Source organism: Terrapene carolina, unplaced genomic scaffold (assembly GCF_002925995.2).
Source record: "Terrapene carolina triunguis isolate 2854851 unplaced genomic scaffold, T_m_triunguis-2.0 Scaffold88, whole genome shotgun sequence".
Lineage (NCBI taxonomy): Eukaryota > Metazoa > Chordata > Testudines > Emydidae > Terrapene > Terrapene triunguis.
This window is the reverse complement of record NW_020664439.1, coordinates 38,432,017-38,454,464: the sequence shown is the minus strand read 5'-3', so window position 1 is coordinate 38,454,464 and position 22,448 is coordinate 38,432,017. Positions and strand designations below refer to the sequence as shown.

General features: G+C 40.7%; 1 protein-coding gene across 1 annotated transcript in view; it reads right to left on the bottom strand.

The window, feature by feature from the left end:
• The window catches only part of NAALADL2 (N-acetylated alpha-linked acidic dipeptidase like 2), a 547,525-nt gene that overhangs the window by 431,154 nt on the left and 93,923 nt on the right, over nt 1-22,448 (bottom strand). The window contains exon 2 of the mRNA XM_026650206.1: nt 3,888-4,161. Within this exon, the coding sequence (XP_026505991.1) occupies nt 3,888-4,161 (274 nt within the window). The remainder of the gene's footprint in view (nt 1-3,887; nt 4,162-22,448) is intronic.

The following is a 22,448-nucleotide window of genomic DNA, read 5'->3' as shown; positions in this document are numbered from 1 at the left end:
TTTGTGCCCCAATACATACTAGCCCTCTGCCTTTACAGATGCTACAGAGTACATGAGTACTGTAGGATTAAGTTTAAACACCTTCTCTTTGCTACATCAAAATTTAGGTTTAGGTTAGGCATAGCAAACAAAAGCTACATACACCTGGCCTTCATCCAAACATCAATGGTACTCCATACAACCACCCCAGGCTTTTACATGTTATCACCCCTTCACTCTGGCCATTCCTTCTGACACATTGCCTCATTAAGCTCTGGAGATCACTGACACACATCCCAACAGTTTGCAGACAATTCCCGTGGCAAGAAGACATCTTTGTGCACCTCTACTGATGCAACCTACAAAATTCAGCTTCGAAATGAGGTATACTTGATCCTCTCCTCATATCATAGTTATAAGCTCTGCTGACCTGCTCCAATTAATCCCTCAAGCATTCAACACAGCTACACCTAATACAGTGAACACAGCTGGAGTTCATTCAGAACTCTGGAACACCACACAAATAATGGCATATTCTCTTAGAACTTCTGCATGTGTACTTATGGCATCCCACCATCAACCCCCTTGACTGAATCATTCCTAATTCAACAGGGCAGCGTTAAGGTTGCATTGCTGGGGTGGTGTGTACCTTCACTTTAAGTTTTCATTACCTTCATTCTCTATGTCCTACTTTCACATTCTGGAAAGGCATGAGTACTACTGCGCAACCTTAATTCAGCATTAAGAAAGTTTTTGGGCAATTAACAATAAACCAAATTGTCTTTACTTACATTAAAATAATTTATCTCCAACCTGTGTTTCTAGTCAAGGCTCCTTAACGAGCATGGGAATTAAGAACCTGGTGCTGCAAGGTTTTCAGCACTTTGCAGGATCAGAATTGGGGTGAAATTCACTTGTGCTCAGAGAACCACTAAAGCATCTATGCACCACTTGATTCATATTTAAGCTCTACTTGGCTTAGGTGGTGTATTAGCTATGTGCTGGATGTCTCAGAAAAGGGGTAAATTTAACTCCAAATGCATAATTTAGATGCAACATAATTTCCTCTTTTAATATAATCTGTAGTGAGCCACATTTCCCCCCCTATTTTCACAAAGTAGGCAAAGTGTTTAACCTGGCTATTAAATTGTGGTTGATACTCAACTTTTAATAAAAATATATTACAAAAGTGTCTATTTCTTCAAGATGACCTGGTTTATGCTAATTTATTTACATAACCATTGTGATATGTATTTTACAGCTGACACAGCAGCTCTCTTCAGAACCCTACTGTGACCTGCTTCTCGTTATGATGGGGTAAACAGTGTCACCTTTCCAGTGCACAGTGAATTACAGAGAAGTAGCAAGGCATGCCATCAATCACATTGCATTAAGTTGGCTTTCGAAGTAGATTTCAGATATCACAAATGCTATTTAGGCTGTTAGGGAAAGTACAAATTGGACAGCTCATATAAAATGGCCATATGATGAATGGACATGACAGGTCTTCAAAGAAAAGGAGCATTGCTAGTCTACAAATAACTTTGTCAAAACAAAAGTAAGACTGGAGCTGTTTTGGTAGCCTGGCTACTACAATTTAAGAATTCTTTAATTGCTCTATCTGCTAGAAGTTCAAACAAATATCATTGGTATCAGAAACTCATGTTTATTTATGGACCGTAAATTCTATGTCAAGCTAGCCCCTGCTAAGAATTTGCATTAGGTTTTGAAAATTAAAATAATCCATATTATGTCAAGTTTGTTACAAAGTAGCTTTTAAAAGAAAAGAAAAAAAAAACCCTGTGATGTTTCAATCATTGCCAGGCTATTTGACATCCAAAGTAAATGTAATTTGCTGGCTTACTTCATGTGATCATGTCTCCCTCTACTGGCTTATTTTAGTAACGATGACAACCTAGTACTCACAGTTTAAGATACTTGCACATTTAGCTCAAATGTTAGTGATTTGTGCTTTAGGCACTCCAAGTCCAAGGTTAGATCACTGCTGATAACAATGTAGTCTAGATAAATATATATATGGTCATGGTTCATTACCACCGATGGGACTTGCACTTTGTGGACTTATAGACACTGAGGAAAGCCTTTTCTAAGAGCACATGCATATAATCCATTGGGGTCTAGCCTTTTCTAAAACAACATCCATATAATCCAATGATCATATCTCTAGCTGCTGTTCTTAAAACCCTGATATAGCTAAGGTAATTATTCCTTTGGCTCAAGTGATAAGGTGCGTCTTTTGCTTTTCCTGCTGCAAGATCCAGGGTTCAATCATCGCTAATGTCTATGTAGTCTGTGTGTATATGGTCCTGCTTCATTATGCAGAAGGCCTAGTAAATAAAGAACTATTCTGAAATGTAACTTCAATTGCTGTGTGGTGAGCTGACATTGGTAAAAACGTCTTTGATTTTGCAAGAGTCTTCGTTTTTGGTCCCCAGAGAGGCTAGCTCTCTTTTAGCCTGCAATTTATCAGGCCCCTTATTGGTTAAGGACAGCTTTACATTTGTGGGATTAATCTCAGAGACCACAACTGTATGTTTATCTCATTACAATTAATGTTATGGGTTTATTAAAACAAAGGGATACTGTATATTGAATTTTTCCAGTTGACAAGACTCCCACAGAGCATTACATCCTATCAATACCTGCATATACTGTGCTTGGGATGTCTAATCAATCAGCTGTTGAACAAAAGATAGGAATACCCAGAGGAAACAGAAGTCATGTGGACTTTGAAAATTCAGTACGGTCACAAAGACAATACAAGCAAAATGTACAAAAATTGTATCGTACTGCTGGTATCCAAGTCACTACGGGTATGTCTCCACAGCAACTAGACACCTGTGGCTGGCCCGTGCCAGCTGACTTGGGCTCAAGGGGCTTGACCCTGCGACGTGGGAGGGTCCCAGAGTTCAGTCTCCAGCCCAAGCCTGGAAGCCTACACAGCAATGAAATAGCCCCACAGCCCGAGGCCAAATCAGCTGGCAGAGGCTGGGTTTTTCTTTGTTGTGTAGACATACCCTAATATACTATAAAGCTCATAGTGATGGGCAATGTTCAGAAAGTATAAAGGTTGGGGGCGGCAGTGGGGGGTTGGGGGTGGAATCCCCCAAAACTCAACTTCCTAGCCACACTTCTTTGGTCTATTAATATTTTAGTCATGACAAGAAACTAAATTTATTTTTGAAGCATGGGGAAATAAAATAAGAAAAAAAAGGGTCTGCTTCATTGTGTGTGATGCATCCTGTAGTGGAGAGGAGAAAGATGACACTAATAATATCAACAGTGGAATTTATATTGTTTGCCTTCTTCAGAGCACTTTACAAACATTTATACAGCCTCACAACATCCCTGTTGGCTAGGTAAGTAAGAATTATAACCCCCATGTGGAAACTGAGGCAGGGATGTTAAATGTTGCCCAAGGCCAGAGATGGAGAATGTGTCGGACCCAGGATTATAATTCATGAGTTTCTGGCACCTAATCCTGTCCTTAAACCAGACCTCATTGCAAAGAAACTCATCTTCCCTTCTCTGTGTGCCTCTCTCAAGTGTTAGTTGGCAGGGCTTGCTCAGCAGTTCCTTCACACAAGCATGGGGAGAAGACAAAGTTCTAGACAAAGCTCTCTCAGATTCTTATATCCAGTTAAAACCAGGAAGTGTAGACCCACCAGTTGAGAGACAGCTGACATTTAATTGTAAAAATACAACATAACAGATCATTTCAAGGTCTGAGTGGAGGAGTGGGCCACATCTTATTTACCTGAATCTGTTTGCTCATCTCTAGTCTGAGGTTTTCACCATTATTCCCATGACTTGCCAGTTAAAGACAGATGGAAGCTGTTTTCTAATTCTATTTCACTGTAAGTGACAAAGACAAATGATTGTATTACCTCGAGAGTTCCTTTGGCAGAGTAAGCGGCGTATGAGTACAGAAGGTCTTGGCTGTGAAGCTTTTTGGTCTCCCTGTAACACTTCTGTCCACTAGGATAAAAGCATTCACCACTATTTTTCAAAGTTACTGTATTTGAAGAAGAGCCTGGCAGGTCAAGCAAGACAGAGTAATTTACTAGCTGAACATCTTCAAGGCCACAAGACGTCCATTGAACCAGAAGTTTCATTGCAATGTCTGTATCTTCTTCTTTCCTAGGCAACTGTATCAAATCTCTGGGGGTAGGGAAAAAAAAACAGTAATAGTACATTTTTTCCAATACACATTCATCTTGTACAGATATAGCAGTTCACAATTTCATTAATGTGAGGCAAGGAATTCATGATAGATTACCATACAATACAACAAAATATCTTTCATTCTCTTTGCATGTAATTCCTATCAGTCATCAGAAAAATAAAACTCTTTGTGGAGAATAATAATTGTTGTCTTTTAAGAAAAATATCCTATTGGAATTCCAAAATCCTACAGAAGTGATTTCAAATCATAGTATAATTTGTAAAGCACTCAACATTTACATGTAGAATTTGCACTTCCATGCTGAAGTATCTGCTTGTTAAATTTCTGGGTGCTGGCTTTTATCCCTATAGCTAGCCTGGCTACAAAATTATGTTCAGAGGAAATATTTATTTTTTAACCTCAAACCTGATCAATTCTAAACAAGATAATTTCATATTTAACATTTATAAAGTAACTTTCATTTATGAGTTTAAACATTAGAAACATTAATTCCACCTTACAAAACCTTAAAAATTAGGTACATTTTACAGATGGGCAAACTGAGTCACAGAGAGGGTAAATAACTTATCCATTATCACATTGTGATTAACTGACTGAGCTTGCAATAGAAATCAGGGATGGAATCCTGGCCTCAGCGAAGTCAATGACAAAGCTCCCATTGACTTCAGTAGGGGTCAGGATTTCACTCTATGCATCTCAAGGAGTATGGGGAAGGGCTCCACATTTTGATCCACTGATGAATGTGAAAGCAAGTTCTAAATATTTATGTCCAGATTTTTTTTAAATTAAGTCTGCTAATTTTATATTACATCTGTTTAAAAGAATCTTTCTAAATTCTGTAGTATTACAATCTCCACAAAGTAGTGGATCATAATTAAAACATGGCACAGGAGTGTGATAGGGTGATGCTGTCTGGAGCACACTCCTGCTGCAGGCTGAGAAATGACAGGCACACCTACCTCAGTTACCCTTTTCAGAGTTTTCCCAAGTGAGGTTAATTTATTACAAAAGTCCCAGGCATACAAATCATAATAAAAGTCCCATAACAATCATCCAGATTTCCCCCATGATAGTCCAAACAGTGCTGCATAGAGTTATGGCATCTCTCACCATGCCTAAACATCTCTCACCACATCCCAGCTCTCTAGTGTGGCCCTCTCCTGTCCTTGTAACAGGATAACCACCCTACCCCTTCCAACTTGAGTGCAACCCAGCTCTTCCCAGCAGGAACCCTCATTGCCTCTATGCTGGGATCATCTTTGCCAAAGGAACATTCCTCACTTCCCCTGGGCCTCTCACAACTCCTCTGGATCCGGCTCTTCAGCTCCGGAGATTCCAGCAGTTAAGCACCTTCGCTGCTCCCTGCCTTCAAGGCTCTTCAGCCCTGGGCCCCAGCTCAGAGTCAGGAGGCAACTCCCTCTGCTACTGCTGCTTCTGTTGCTTTCAGCCCTGGCCGTGACTTGGGCACATCGGCCAGCAAACCCCTTTTGCTGCTGTCCTACCTTCAGCTTTTGCCCAGGTCTCAAACATACAGTCTCCCAAACAATTCCTCCCTCTTCCTAGGGAAGGCCTATCATGAGCATGCTGCTCACGGCAGCTTTCCCCAGAGACGATCTCTTGTCTTCTGACTTTTCCTGACTGACTCTCTCCAGGACTCCCCCTCAGTGGCTTGCTCCCTGACCTTTTCTAATCCTTAGGTGCAACTCCGCCCTCTTAATTGGCCAAATGGAAGCACCTGCTCTGGCATACAGGCGCTGGATCTGCTTCATTCGCAATGGCCAGCCACCCTTTGACAAGGAAACTCACAAAATCTACGATCAGTAGCTTTGGAACGGTTGGCAATTGACCATTATCAGGAGATTAGAACTTCTCAGTGGCATAATCTATGTTGAATTTTAAGACAGCCAAAGACATACAAAATTAAGGCATGGTTACAGGGGTTATACACCTCTACCCCAATATAACGCTGTCCTCGGCAGCCAAAAAAATCTTACCACGTTATAGGTGAAACTGCGTTATATTGAACTTGCTTTGATCTGCCGGAGTGCGCAGGCCCGCCCCCTCAGAGCATTGCTTTACCGCGTTATATTCGAATTCGTGTTATATCGGGTCGTGTTATATCGGGGTAGAGGTGTACTTTGCTGTAAAACTGCATCTTTATCATGATTTTTAACCATTGCTAACAATTGCCATAATAATAACTATTATTTTATAGCATCCAGCAGTGCCATAGTATGGTACTTTACAATGGCAACAAAGTCAAAGAGTTTACAGTTTAGTTGAAATACAAGACCATCCGCAGTGTAACAAAAGAGCAGAAACTCCACTTCCAAGAAGCTCAGAACTCAGTGGCACAACTAGATTTGTAAGAAATAGCCCAATTTCTTTTAAAACTCCTTACTTAATGAAAAAAATGCCTAATATTCACTGGACACCCACTAGGTTTTTTTGTTTTGTTTTTCCGAAAGTCTCAGCTTTACAAAATGATTGGTTTGAATCAAATCTATTCAACACAGGAGAGTTCATTTGATGTAATTTTGTAGGGGGCTGGAGGGAGGGGATGATGCTGGAAACTAGCTACAATTAAACATTTAGCCTACATTCACTGAGCAAAACAATTTGCAAAGCTGAAAAGAGCAGCTTCACTAAGTATCATAATATATTATTTGACAGAAAGTTTTCCTCAGCCTTGATATCCACAATAAAGGGTTGTCCGGGTAGCATTGTGAAGTGTCATGCAAAAGAACCTGAGCCTAGAAATGATTTTGTCAATACTGCTCAATAGGCTGACAGACCACAAATAGGTTGATTTTCACTTTTCTGGGCCAAATACAGTTTATATCACTGCTGAACACCTGCTACTGGATGAGCCACAGAGTGGCACTGATGAAAGAACTGAAGAAAACAATGAATCTAGTTTGACCAGCTTCAGAGAGACGTTTAATGATAATTTTAGTGGAAAAATGAAAGCCTAAAATGAAAGGGAGATAAAATACATCAATCAATCTAACATACCCCACCAGCCCCAAACTCAGAATCATTCACCATACTGCGGGGAGCTCTGAAGAGTAGTAGCCTGGTTGGCATGCTGAAAGGGTACTAGGAGGTCTTTGCTTGGATATGTAAACTGCCTGGTGTACAAAATGACGCAAAATGTAATGTTAAACAGGAAATCATCATCGAGTGGGTGTGTTTCCAGTAGTGTTATACCAATAAAATAAAAACCAGCAGGATCTTATTAAGAGGGATAAGGCAAAGATGCCACATTTATTGTAAATATAATGATAAAGCAAAAGATAAAAGTAAACAACGTTGTTTGACTACTTATTACTTATATACACACACACATACATATATATATAGAGAGAGAGGGAGAGAGATTCATTCACACAATCATTCATTCAAGTTCTGTATAGGTGTTATAGTTACCAGCCTAGAAGTTGCTCATGCCAAGTTACTGGCCAGGTAGCTTGGTCATGAGGATGGAGCAGAGTCTGTGTCAGATGCATCTGATGCTCCTGGAGGCTGGCAGAGAGACTCAAAGTCATCAGTCTTTAGAGTCCATTTTTATAGGAATTAATTCCTATGTTAGTTTATGGGAGCTGTTTCATCCTGCTGTTGCTGACTCAATCAGCAGATGGCACACATTCCTATCCAAAGTGGCACATTCCTGGTGGCTCCACATTGTCCAAAGTTTGTGTTTCTCATCCTTCCAGGTGATGGGGTGGATTCCAGTTTACCCTCCGGGGGTTTCTGGTTATCCACTTGACACATTCTTCGGCCGATGGATACTTTCTTTCTAGGCTGGCACCTCCCTAACCATCCATGTATATCAAGCATTCATCAGCATACATTCCATACCTTAACCATATTTTAATTTACTGTCTCCACCACTTTCAGAGTGTGTGCTAATTCATTTGAGGCTCCCGGCCCTTTAATCACAGAGGGTGGGGGGGTCTGTCCTAGGAGCCCTTGAATGAAGTGAAAGTCACTTAACAGCTTACAGTGTTTGTTTACATTGTATCAATTACTTCAAGAACAAAGTCAGTTAACTTGTTTGTAAGTTTTACATAGTAGTAAAGTATCTTTCACAGGATAGATCTAATCAATGGTTTCTACAGACAATAGCTTACAAGTTTTAACAGAAGACCCAAGAGATTTTTGTACTTGGTGAAACTGGATTTTAAAGTGTGGGGGACAAATTATGAGGGGGTCACTGTCACTTGGGGGAATCACTGTTAGTACCTTCTTTAATATCCCTACAGTAGGATCCCCTGAGAATCAGTTTCTGACCACATGCTATTGAACATTATTATCAATGACATGGAAGAAAACAAAATCCTCATTGATAAAGTTTGCAGATGACACAAACATTGCAGGAGTGGTAAATACTTAAGAGGACAGGTCACTGATACAGAGTGATCTGGATATTAGCCAGGATGTTAGCCTAGCTATGAGCCAGGAGGAGCAGAGATGGTGTCCGTAGCCTCTATTTGCCAAAAGCTTGGAATGAGTGACAAGCGATGGATCACTTGATAATTACCTGTTCTGTTCATTCCGTCTGAAGCACCTGGCATTGGCCACTGTCGGAAGACAGGATACTGGGCTAGATGGACCTTTGGTCTGACCCAGTATGGCTGTTCTTATGGATAGCTTGGTAAGCTGGACACAAGCTTACCAAGCAAAAAAGATGCATTTTAATATGGCTAAATGTAAATGTATACATCCGGGAACAAAGACTGTAGGCTACACTTAGAAGATGGGGGACTCTATTCTGGGAAGCAGTGACTCTGAAAAATGGGTTGTGGTGGATAATCAGCTGAACATGAGCTCCCAGTGTGACACTGTGACCAAAAGAGCAATCCGGGGAGGCACCCCGAAGAATCTCAAGTAGGAGTATGGTGGTTATTTTACCTTTATATTTGTCACTGGTGCGACCACTGCTGGAAAACTGTGTCCAGTTCTGGTGCCCACAATTCAAGAAGGATGTTTATGAATTGGAGAGGGTTAGAGAAGAGCCACAAGGATGAATTAAAGGATTAGAAAATGCCTTATAGTGATAGACTCAAAGAGCTCAATCTATTTACCTTACTGAAGAGAAGGGGTGACTTGATTACAGTCTATATCTATCTACATGGGGAACAAATATTTAATAATGGTCTCTTCAGTTTAGTAGAGAAAGTTTGGCTGGAAGTTGAAGCTAGATAAATTCTGAATAGAAATAAGGCATACATTTTTAAAGGTGAGAGTAATTAGCTATTGGAACAATTTACCACGGGTTGTGGTGGATTCTCAATCACTGACAATTTTTAAATCAAGACTGGATACTTTTTAATAAAAAAGATCTGCTCTAGGAATTATTTTGGGGAAGTTCTGTGGCCTGTGTTATATAGGAGGTTAGACTAGATGATGACAGTGGTCCCTTCTGCCCTTGGAATCTAGGAATCTATAAACAAAGTAACAGGCTTAACGAATTTTATAGTGAACCGAATTAACATTTCATTTAAGCCTGAAGAGTACGTGATTATACAACTGAGACTCAGTGATATAACCCCAAACCACCAGTTAGTGACACCTCAGCTTAGACCTCACTTGTACTCCTTAGAATAGCTTGTGACATTCGATTTTCTGTGCTCAAAGGGCCACATTTTTAAAGGTATTTAGGCATCTAAAGATGAAGATGGCACCTATTGGGATTTTCAGAAGTGATTAGCTGCCTAACTCCTAGGGTAATCAGTGGATGAACAAAACAATGAACAATTGTTAAAACACTGGCAGAAATCCATTGGAGTAAGGACCCGGACAATTTTGAAAATCTCACTAGTTGCCTATCTGCATCTAAATACCTTTAAAAATTTGGCCCAAAGAGCCTCATCCAAAGTCCATTGATATCAATAGAAAGACTTACATTGACTTCAGTGGACTTTGGAACAGGAAAACATAACAGGAAAAGGGTATTTAAACCTCTCCTTTTAATAATACTATCTTATAATTTAAAACTCCATTAGTTAAGGAACATTTACTATACACACAATGTCACTCACAACTTTATAAAAGTGAAAAGGAAATACCATATCATATTGGTGATGCATTAACAACCTTGAGTGATAACATGTTACAACTTCACTCCACGGTATAATACACTTCAATGGCTAATGCCACCTACAGGACATTAGAGGTTGCAGCATATGTTATTGATTGCACATGCAGATCAAAATATTTGAAAAACCTCTACTGAAAGAGACTAGATATATTATATCTGAATGTAATCTGTACAACAGTCAGAGTTCCTGCTGTACAGAGTTCAACTTCTTTACAAGAACGCTGGGCTTATGTTAAAGACTTCAGAGATCCAGTCAGGAGGAATAATTGTCAAAGGTTACTCTCCAGGTTTAATCTTCTTAATTTATCTAAAATAAGTCTTCAAGCAGGCTGCACAAAATGGACAAGTTAATCCAATCAGTAGTACATTACAAGTCTCCAATTTCATCTGCTATACCCTTTAATGCAATGACAAACTTGGACAGTACAGAAACATACAAAGTCATTTTATTAACACAGTCACTACTTCAAGATCCACATTTCCCACAGATGTTAGAAACAGTAATAGAATAAATAACTGGAAGAAACCCATCCCATACAAATAAGGCTATGGCACATTTCAACAGCCAGCACTCTGTTGCAATAAAAGGCAGTTTATTATTATTATTTTTTAAAAGGACACAATTATCAAATTGTTCCCTCAATAATAACTAAAGATGCTTTTTACTCTATAATTAAATGAAGCAAGCCTTTGAAACTTTTGTGACAATATACTTGACTGAATTACAGAAATGAATACACTTACTATTTACTTCATAAATTTCCTTACAGCCTATTAAAATCAAATTGCAAATCATGGCACTGTGTTAAACAACTCAGCAGATATTAGGTGTCTTTGATAAGTCTCGTGGAGAACAAAATAACACAAACACTTTTTGGCAGTTTAATTAAAAAGATTGAGCCAAATTTCTCCCTGATGTAAATCCACTAATTTCATTGATTTACACCAGGGATTAATTTGGACCATTATTGTTTGTGACAAGCTGGTTAGATAACAGAAACAATGCCACAAGAATAGTATTTCCGACAGTACTCCAAATTCAGAAACCCAGAAAGTACTAGAAGGTTTTTTTCCTTATCAGTTAATGAGAAAAACCAACATTATACCTCACACATTGCAGAGTCACTTTCTGCATCCTACTAACGTGAGTTAATTTACTTATTTTTTTTTTAAATTTACAGAATATTAAGGCTGGTAACAAGATAGCATGTGTGAGCTGTAGAAAGGAACAAAGTGTCTGCATCATCATGCAACTGCTACTGAGAATGGTTTCAGTATCTAAAGCTTCAATAGAAATTCTATGGCAATTTTCATTTACACTACTGCCTTTAATGGTGAGCCAGTTTCTGATACCCTTATTCGCTTTATAATTTGTAATACTCTATTCAGCAAGTTGTTCCGTGGAAATCAATAGTGATACTGCCAAGTAAGGTACTACTCTAGGGGCCACATCTTCAGCTACTCTAATTCTGCATAGCTCTATTGAAGTCAGTGGACTTTCATTGGCTAATGATTTTCATGTACATAAGGGTATTAGAATCTGGCACAAGTACATTACATGAATAACAACAACAGGCAGAATAATATAGTGGCTTTCATCTGAGGATTTCAAGACACTTTTCCCAAATTAAGCTTTAGAACACCCTCAGAAATAGGCAGACACAAAAGACCTAATCCTCCTCGTACTTCAGGTAGAAGAAAGTCATCAGAATGTCACTATGGGGCCTCACTGGGATACAGGCGGCAGAAGAGGTAAGGCAACAAGCACGCTTCTTCAACTCAGCAGGACTAGCCCCCAGAACGGGTGTGCCGACCACCTATTTGCCGCCACCTCCCTGAGCCAATGGCCACTTGTCCTACCTGTCTCTATCTCCCTACACGCAGCGACCGTCTGATCTATACCCTCCCCAGGCAGTGACCATGTGAGGTGTGGGGGCTGCCGCCTCCTTTCCTCTCTGGGGGCATCTGGCCCCTCACCCTCCTCTCTGTCTGTGGAAGGAAGCTGGGGAATCAGTTGACCTTTCCTTGTGTCAGCAGCCTCTTTGGGCTTCTCCCTGCTTCCCCAACTGAGTTGTTTGAAAGTGGCCAACTCTACCCCCACTTTCTCCTCCACCAGCCTGCTCAGGAGGGAGCCAGTCCTCCCCTCCCCCCATCACTGTCCTTGAAGCTAATGGGGTCTATAGACAACTAATCTCCTCAATCTTCTTTCTTCCCCTCCTAGTTAGCAGCAGACCTACCTTCCTCCTCCTTTCCTTTACTGGCCTCTGGCAGTGGCCACAACAGTTTCAAAGCAATACCGAAATAAACCACTGGCTGCACGTGTGCTAAAAACAGCACATGGCTATTTCTCTGTGATGACGATAAGAAGTAAATAATAAAAAGTAAACAAAAGGTTAACTATCAGCACAAGCACATGATCTTGTTACCATAATGCTTGACTTGCCTTTCATTTCCCCATAAGGAAAGCTTTGCAGGTACAACATTCTGGTACAGACCACGCCTTGCTGGTTTCATGACTGAATTTCAATGATAAACTCATTAGGGCAGGGAGGATGCCTTTACTTGTGTCTGTTACGCACCTGGTACACTTTTGGGTGCTACCATTGCACCTTGGGTGCAGTGTATAATGTTACCTATTACGTAATCAAATTTAGAAAACCTGCTGAACTGAAGCATTGAGACAGCCAGTAGGCGCAAAGAAATCGGATACTGGTGTCATTAAATCTGCATTCCTTGGTCTGTGTAACCAGTATTGGTCCTCCTATGCAATGTGGATTGATTAAAACCACTAATTTTAATCAGAGTTTACATTAACAAGCAGAAAACCTTGATTTAAAATGACTTACTTTTTACTAATAAGTGTACTATTTAATTATTTTCCCACAGAAAGGTTTACTCTCATTGGTTGGTATAACCATTAAAACATGTTTATTTGCAACCTAAAATTGGTACTATTTCTCGCTAAGCAGGAGGGTACACTATATCAACACACATTTATTTATACAAAATTATATAGTTTAACATATATTTATGCACATTATTAACTTTCCCCTTTTTATGTTAGAAAGTGGTGAATGAGGCTACATTTCTTATTTACTAGATTGTGTTTTGTTATCCGGGATTTCTTTCAAGCTGCATTTGGATGTAAACTGGAATTCAGTTACACTTGGCACAAGAACAAATGGGTATAAACTAGCTATGAATACATTTAGGATGGAAATGAGAAGGAGGTTTCTAACATCAGAGATGGGGTAAGGTGCTGGAACAGCTGTCTAACAGCAGTGAGGGAGCAGGGGGAAAAACAAAACCTAACTAGTTTTAAAATGGAGATTGATAAATTTATGAATGAGATTATGACTAGGTGCTTGTGATAGCAGGGGATTGGATTTGATAGCCCAGGAGTTCCATCCCAGTTCTCTGTTCCTAAATACTTAATTCACTCCTGTATACCTTGTGCAGCCATAATGGAGATAATAGGTTTTACAGGCTGAATGTGAGGGCAGCACTAGACCCAAACATTTAATAACAAACTAGGAACCAAGACAGGCAAAGAGGACACAATGTTTCATTAAGGCCAAGATGCAAATCTTAACTGGTTTTCCTTCTTTGAAATGCTGAAAAGATCAGGAAAAATTTGAGGAAGACATATTCTTGGGCTTTTTCTCAAAGACAGGAGACAGTTTATAGTCCCTGACTTGCAGAATGGCCCAGAGCCTAACTGCAAGAGATTACAAGTTGGCCAGTATTGCTTAAGGCTGGAAGTGCTAAAGATGATAAAATAGTTTACAAGATGATGGGCTGCACAGGCAGCAGTCATAACGTTAGGCTTTCCATCCCAACACAGCAGAGTGACAACATCAAAACACAAAGCTGTACCAGGTGACTATAAAGAGAAATGAACACATGCGCAACACAGGAATTTCATTTTAAAACGGATGACCGTGGGGAGAGTATGGCTGAAGCAGTGCAATGGAGACGTCTTTGCTCTAGCAGCACTTCTTTCACCATTGCTTGCTAAAAGAGATAATTCGTCATACCAGATAATCAATTATGAAACACTTAGAGGAGAGGAAAGTGATCAGGAACAGTCAGCATGGATTCACCAAGGGGAAGTCGTGCCTGACTAACCTAATTGCCTTCTATGATGAGATAACTGGCTCTGTGGATGAGGGGAAAGCAGTGGATGTGTTATTCCTTGACTTTAGCAAAGCTTTTGATACGGTCTCCCACAGTATTCTTGCTGCCAAGTTAAAGAAGTATGGGCTGGATGAATGGACTGTAAGGTGGATAGAAAGCTGGCTAGATCGTCGGGCTCAACGGGTAGTGATCAATGGCTCCATGTCTAGTTGGCAGCCAGTTTCAAGCGGAGTGCCCCAAGGGTCGGTCCTGGGGCCGGTTTTGTTTAATATCTTTATTAATGATCTGGAGGATGGTGTGGACTGCACTCTCAGCAAGTTTGCCGATGACACTAAACTAGGAGGCGTGGTAGATACACTAGAGGGTAGGGATCGGATACAGAGGGACCTAGACAAATTAGAGGATTGGGCCAAAAGAAACCTGATGAGGTTCAACAAGGACAAGTGCAGAGTCCTGCACTTAGGACGGAAGAATCCCATGCACAGCTACAGACTAGGGACCGAATGGCTAGGTAGCAGTTCTGCAGAAAAGGACCTAGGGGTCACAGTGGACGAGAAGCTGGATATGAGTCAACAGTGTGCTCTTGTTGCCAAGAAGTCTAACGGCATTTTGGGCTGTATAAGTAGGGGCATTGCCAGCAGATCGAGGGACGTGATCGTTCCCCTTTATTCGACATTGGTGAGGCCTCATCTGGAGTACTGTGTCCAGTTTTGGGCCCCACACTACAAGAAGGATGTGGAAAAATTGGAAAGAGTCCAGGGGAGGGCAACAAAAATGATTAGGGGTCTGGAGCGCATGACTTATGAGGAGAGGCTGAGGGAACTGGAATTGTTTAGTCTCCAGAAGAGAAGAATGAGGGGGGATTTGATAGCAGCCTTCAACTACCTGAAGGGGGGTTCCAAAGAGGATGGAGCTCGGCTGTTCTCAGTGGTGGCAGATGACAGAACAAGGAGCAATGGTCTCAAGTTGCAGTGGGGGAGGTCTAGGTTGGATATTAGGAAACACTATTTCACTAGGAGGGTGGTGAAGCACTGGAATGCTTTACCTAGGGAGGTGGTGGAGTCTCCTTCCTTGGAGGTTTTTAAGGCCCGGCTTGACAAAGCCCTGGCTGGGATGATTTAGTTGGGAATTGGTCCTGCTTTGAGCAGGGGATTGGACTAGATGACCTCCTGAGGTCCCTTCCAACCCTGATATTCTATGATTCTAATAGGCCAGATGTGCACATCAGAAGACTTAGAAATACATGAAGTGATTGCTGAAAAACTGAGATTTCTTGCCCCCTAAATCAGAAGTTAAATTTGGAATAATTCCCCCATTAACACCACATTGCCCTTGTCTAATGGATATAATAATGATAATCACTAAGATATAGAGCCCATTATCAGAAATTCCTATTTGATATAGATACAAACAATAAGGTTCTTAATAAAAGACTGACAGAATTCTATAGTTTTGAGAGCAAAGACTGACAGAATTCTATAGTTTTGAGAGCAAAACTATAGAGACAGATTTTTTTCCCCTTCATGTGTGAAAAATCTTTAATGGGGACTTTAAGGAAATATCTGCAAGGATTTTCAAATTGAGATTCTCTATCCACGGTCTCCCTGGGAGTAGGGGTTGCCCTAAAACTGGTTGAAGAACCAGTTTTTAAAAAATACAACTGTCAAAGTTGTTTCAGTTTTACAGGGTTTAGGAACTGACCTATTTTTTTTTTCAAAAACGTTTTAATCAAAAATTATTTTGTCATCACAGTCATCAAAACTGTTAATAAAATAGCCACCAACAATTTTTTGCTTCTTGAAAACTCACTAACAAAAAACTTACAAACACCCCTTTGCTAAGAATTTGCTCCAACCGTGATTTTGATAAGAATTTCAAGAATGATGTCACATTTAAAAAAATAAAAAATCAGTTTCTCTCCAAAAAAAGGAAGGGTGGGGGAAGGCCAGTTTTCACCAAGAAAACCTGTACTCCAATAATGCTGATCTGCCCTAGTTTGCCCCCACCACAAAAGAAAAGCTGCTTCCATACCTGACAGATCACAGGGGATTCATGGGATGCCAGGGCCATTTTTTCAAAGACTTTGTACAATAGCAACCTCAACATTTTCCTTCTCCCGCTCCCTCATAGCAATGCAGCTGTGCTACCAGGCAATCACCCTCAGCTGCAGTAGTTCCTGGGGACCAAAAATCTGTGACTGTATTAACTTCACAGGCTGCCATAATTTTTATACAAGGCCATGAAATGAGACACATGTCCTTGGATGCTGTGAGTTATCTCTCCATGCAGACAGGCATTTTATTCTCAAGTCCCTTCCTGCAGGTTTTTATGGGACTTTGCACAGACTTTCTACAGTAGCAGATTCTAATATGGAATTGAGTTCCAAGACAGCATAAGAACTTTGGCCCAGACCATCACCACTTGCAGAAAAGACATCTTCACATAATCTCCTCTGCAAAGCAAATGTCTCTCATTCAAATTATGGAAGAAGTGACATGGAAAATATATGTAAAGAGTTGTTTTTTTAAATGGAAAGAAGTACCAGAATATTTAAAGCACAAGATAAAGTATTCTGAGGTATAAAAGTAGAAAACCATCAGAACTGATTGTTTCTAAGTAGAATATATCTGTATTTTGTATGAAGCATAAACAGTTCTTTAGCAATATACAGCAACTGTGATTTATTACTAACAAGATACATGTCATAGCATGGCCCTGGCTGGAGTGCTCTCATGAGGTAGGCAGCACTGTGTCAGATGTGTCTGCCTCAGTTTCCCCTTCAGAGTTCCCAGAAATAGTCCTTAAAGGCTTTTCAAGGGTCTTGCACACACATCATAAAATCCCATAACCACAGTCCAAAATTCCCCAACATAGTCTAAACAATACATGCAACAGAACAGCTCCGGCGTCTTTCCCCATGCCCCAGCATCCCTCATCATGCCTTACTGGCCCTCTGACCTCAGGACTCTGGCTCAGAACCAGCATTCATCTCATTCTGCTGCTCTCAGCCTTCAGCTCTCTCCTGTCTTCTTTGGCCAGGACTCACTGACTCAGGAAGGTCAGCAGGCTAGTTCCTCCAGCTTCCTGATAATCCCCCGTTTCCAGGGAAGGTCAGTGGAAAGCTTTCTGCTCTCTGCAGCATGGCCCAGAGACTTCCTCCAGTGTGAATTCCCAGGCAGTTTGCACCTGCCCTTTCCCTCACTGACCCAGATAGCTTCCCCTTTTCCAGAATGACTCTGTGCTCTAAGGCTCAACATATCTCTCTCTTTATAGGCCTCAGGTGCCCTCTTTTAGCCCAATTGGTGAGTCACAGTTGACATTGGCCCTGCTCCCTCTTAAAGGACCAATGCCAACCTGTAACAAAACCAAATTCTACTCTCCTTAAAATGATACTTTGTACTGTTTGAGTTCCCAGTCCCAAAATGATGTAATGAAAGATATCTCAAACAAACACTCACCCCTGTACTTGTACACAATGAATGTGCTCAAGACAAGGAGTGATGCACATCATGCATCAGAAGTTAGAATCTGCGTAAATATTTCCACAGTCCATCTGATTAAAACTATTACCATAAAATACTGTAATATATTCAAAATGGAGATTGTTTGGAAAGACCTTGCTACAGTACACATAATAATTTAGAAACTCAGATCCATGACCAAAATAACCTAAGAGCAATCAAGCAGAAAAGATGGTCATCACATTATTTATAAGATTATTTTTCTTTCTGCTTCCTCACTAGCACAGAAAGCAGGATCTACATTTCTATCTACCCACATACTTGTCTACGTATTGTTTTTTAGTGTGTCTAGAACCAAAGTGCTCTGAAATATTATGCAATCTTTAGCGTCTCTGCTGAGTATGTCAACAAGGATGAAAATTATCATGCAGGGTGTGTGTATGTGGGTTTGTGTGTGAGACAGGGCCGGCTCCAAGCACCAGCCCAGCAAGCAGGTGCTTGGGGCGGCCAACCGAGATGGGCGGCAGGTCTGGGTCTTCCGCGGCGGGTCCCTCGCTCCCTCTTGGAGCGAAGGACCAGCCGCCGAATTGCCGCCGAAGACTGAAGTGGCGGCGGTAGAGCAGATCGCGATCGCGGCTTTTTTTCCTTTATCTTTTTGTTGCTTGGGGCGGCAAAAACCCTGGAGCCGGCCCTGGTGTGAGATGTGGATATTGGTCTACTTAGAAGTAGACTAACACTAATAGCCCATTTCACTATGAGCACCAAAGAGCTGTTTTATGATTATGACCCTTGATCTTTTGGTCTGAGCCTGGAATAAAATAATCCTGCAGATCCCCTTTATCAATGCAGCCATAGAATCAATCATAGAATATCAGGGTTGGAAGGGACCTCAGGAGGTCATCTAGTCCAACCCCCATCTAGTCCCCCTAATTTTGTACATTTGTTTCCAATTTTGTATTTAAAATATGTCAATGCAAATGGTATTGTGCCCAGAGCTTCTTTATTCTGGAAATTGGACAGGCAAGATGGCAGCATTCATAGATTCATAGATTCTAGGACTGGAAGGGACCTCGAGAGGTCATCGAGTCCAGTCCCCTGCCCGCATGGCAGGACCAAATACTGTCTAGACCATCCCTGATGATGCTATTGACACATGCTAATTTTGTGATGGCTGTGGGCTACAGGAAATTAGAGGAATTCAGCATGGGATGTGTTAATGTAACCCACACACCTCCTGGGTGCGGTGCTCTGTCCCATCTAGTGGCACCGAGACCACAGAGAGAGAAATTAGTGAGTTTGCTCTACAACCTTAGCTAACAGCCAGCTGGCTTTTAGTTCATGCGGCAGAGGCTCATGCAGGTTCGATCCTGCCCGCTGACGACTGGGGTCTGTCGGCGTTACATTAATGGTAATGCATACTCTTCCCTTACAGAAAGATTTGAGTATAATGGTGACTTGTCTCATCAGATTTAGATACGCTTCCTAAATCATAAACAAGTGAAACAATGCCTGCCTACAGTGCAAATCACAATTGCAAAACATTATTTTCCGATACTCAGTATGGTACAGCAATTAAATATGGTGCAGATTATTATTATGAGAGGTCTGCTTCCGCCATGCACCATCTTTATGGGCAGTGCCGTTCCACCTGCAAGCCAGTCCCAACACCTGGGAATAGCCAAGAGTAACTTTCCTGACAAAGGTTAGCAAGTGCCATCTCAGCGCTGTGGCTCACTCTCCAAGCCGTATCCCTTGCAATCCAGTCCTGGCTGACATGGCTGATGGAACAATTCATGCGTAGCTCATCACAATGATGAACGTATTGTTTGTCCTAATAGAAGGGAAAATTAGAAGCATATTCCACTCTATTGTAACATATTATACGAGCATTTGCAAATCTTGATATATATATCTGCTCTCTGAATGTTGTAATGTGGTACCTACAGTATAGTGATGATGCTATTAACATAAAACAGTATGATTTATGGTGGGTTTTATTTCCCATATGTATAGTATAAATTTGATTTATAAAATTGAAAAAAAAAATAGAATGTTGTGGTTTCAGACATTTTTACAGTCCTATAACAGAAAAATGGTTTTGATTTATTTCCAGGATTTCAGTATATTGTGTGGACAAGTGCCGTTGGGTAATTTTGAGGAAAATATTGCAAGAGACTGGACTCTTCCATTTAGAAACAGATGTATTGTGCATGCCTGGTAATATTTTTTTCAGTGAGAATGTCAATTTTTTTTGCACCATCACAGTGGCTGATTCATTCATTTGTACACTAAACAGAGACAGAACCAAGTGCCTGTAAACTGGTAGTATTAACATGATATAATACACAATAGACACAGACTAAATTTTCCATCTTCCTGGGAATTCCTTTGTTGATAGATTAAAGAACAGTCATAAACCTCTGCCTAAGCTTCCTTTTGAGGCTGGCTGTAGATATTTTTCTCTGCAAGCCTCTCTAAGCTTACTTCTGTTTCCCACAGCATCAAACAGATATTCACATTTTTTCATACTTTTCGGTTGGAACTAAAAGGACACTCCTGAACTGACTACCAAGGTGAGTCAGAAGGCAAGCTCTGCATCTCAGTGCAGGGTGTTAGGAATGGACAATCTGTCATACAGTAGAACTTGAGTTACGAACACCTTGGGAATGGAGGTTGTTCGTAACTCCAAAAGTTTACTGCTGAACATTGACTTAATACAGCTTTGCAACTTTACTATGCAGAAGAAAAATGCTGCTTCTAACCACCTTAATTTAAATGAAACAAGCAGAAGCAGTTTCCTTATCTTGTCAAATTGTTATTTAACTTTCTCGTTAGTTTTTAGTAGTTAACATTTAACACAGAACTGTACTGTATTTGCCTTTTTTTTTTTTTTTTTTTTTTTTTTTCCTGATTTCCTTTTTTTTTTTTTTTTTTTTTTTTTTGGCTCTGCTGCTGCCTGATTGCCTACTATGAGTTTGTAATTCTGGTGTAATTCTGGGTTCTACTTTATTACCATTTGTGTTCCTGAAATTTGCACGGGTAAATCTCCTCTGTAACAATGGGAAAACAGACTATTTAGTGTTCAGGTACACTAAATATTAAGAAGTCAGTAAACACACTATGGCCGAGATTTCCTAAGGTGCCTAAGAGATCTGTATGCCTAATGAGTTTTGACTTCAAATGGAAATAGGGCATCCAGATCCCTTAGGCAGCTTTGAAAAACTCAATTTAACTGTATTCCTAGAGATCACTCCCCATATTTTCCTGCAATAAGTTGGCATCTGTAAGATGATCTGAAAAAGAGTCCGGGTCTTAAATATGAATTGCTTTGGTTTTGTTGATTCAGGTGACAACTTTTCCTGGTACACTTGGCATCCGTGCACATCTTTTTCTGTAAAACGGCAGTTGTCTAGTCTAGTGCTTTACTGATTTCAATGGAATATCCACTTGAAGCAGCATAAGGAACAGAAACACAATATGGTAACCAGGGCCGGCGGTCGCCTAGGGCGGCACGATGTGGGGGGCGGCATTTTGCCGCCCTCTGCGGAATTTCGGCAGCGAGGGGTTTCTTCCGCTCTGGGTCTTTGGCGGAAATTCAACAGCGGGTCCTTCACTCGCTCCGGGACCCCCCGCCGAAGTGCCCCAAAGACCCGGAGCGGAAGGACCCCCACCACCAGAACGCAGCTTCAGAGGAGGAGCTGCCACCGATTACTGTGGAGGAGCGCTGCCGCCTAGGGCGGCAAAAACCCTGGCGCCACTCCTGATGGTAACATACATTTTGTGTGTGGCAGTACTGTATATACTTCAAGAGTCCATGTAGTGGCCTTTTAACTGTGTTAATGTGTGAAAAAGAGCAATTTTATTTGGAACATTCTCTTGTAATACATCACCCATTTAAACAACATTAAAAAAATCTGTTCTGCAGATTAAATCAATATTAGTTTTAAATGTTTAATAACTCCATACAAATTCACATTGTTTTAAACTGACATGATCTCTCCCTTCTGTGTTAATATAAAACTAAATTTTTTAAAACCACATCAATGAGATATCTACCTGATGAATGAGATTAGAAGAAGTTATCTTTCTTTTAGACTATTAATTCCACTCAACTCCTATGCACATATTTTAAAGGTTCAGAGGACGCCCTCTCCATGTTATTATAGGTCATTTATCCATATGAATTATAGCCCAACTAAAGAAGAAAAAGAATATAGCTCAAAACATTTTTAACCCACCATGGTATTGTTAGCCTAAAAAAGCCTTATGAGCTGAAATGTTATACAAAACTACCATACAGGAGAGAAATAGTTTTGCAGTTTGGTGGTTGTTTTAAATTCATTCTCTTTAATATCTGTGAGATTCAAGATTTATGTTACATTTTCAGTTACCAAGCCTGTAAGTTTAGTTCTATGAGAATTAAGAAGGACTCACATATATTTTAAGATAACTGATCTGTGCACAGGGCCAGCTCTGGCTTTTTTGCCGGGGGGGGGCGGCCGGAGCCCCTGGGGGAGGGCGGCGAGCCCCGGCGGCGGCTCTGGTCTCCCCCCCGGCGGCC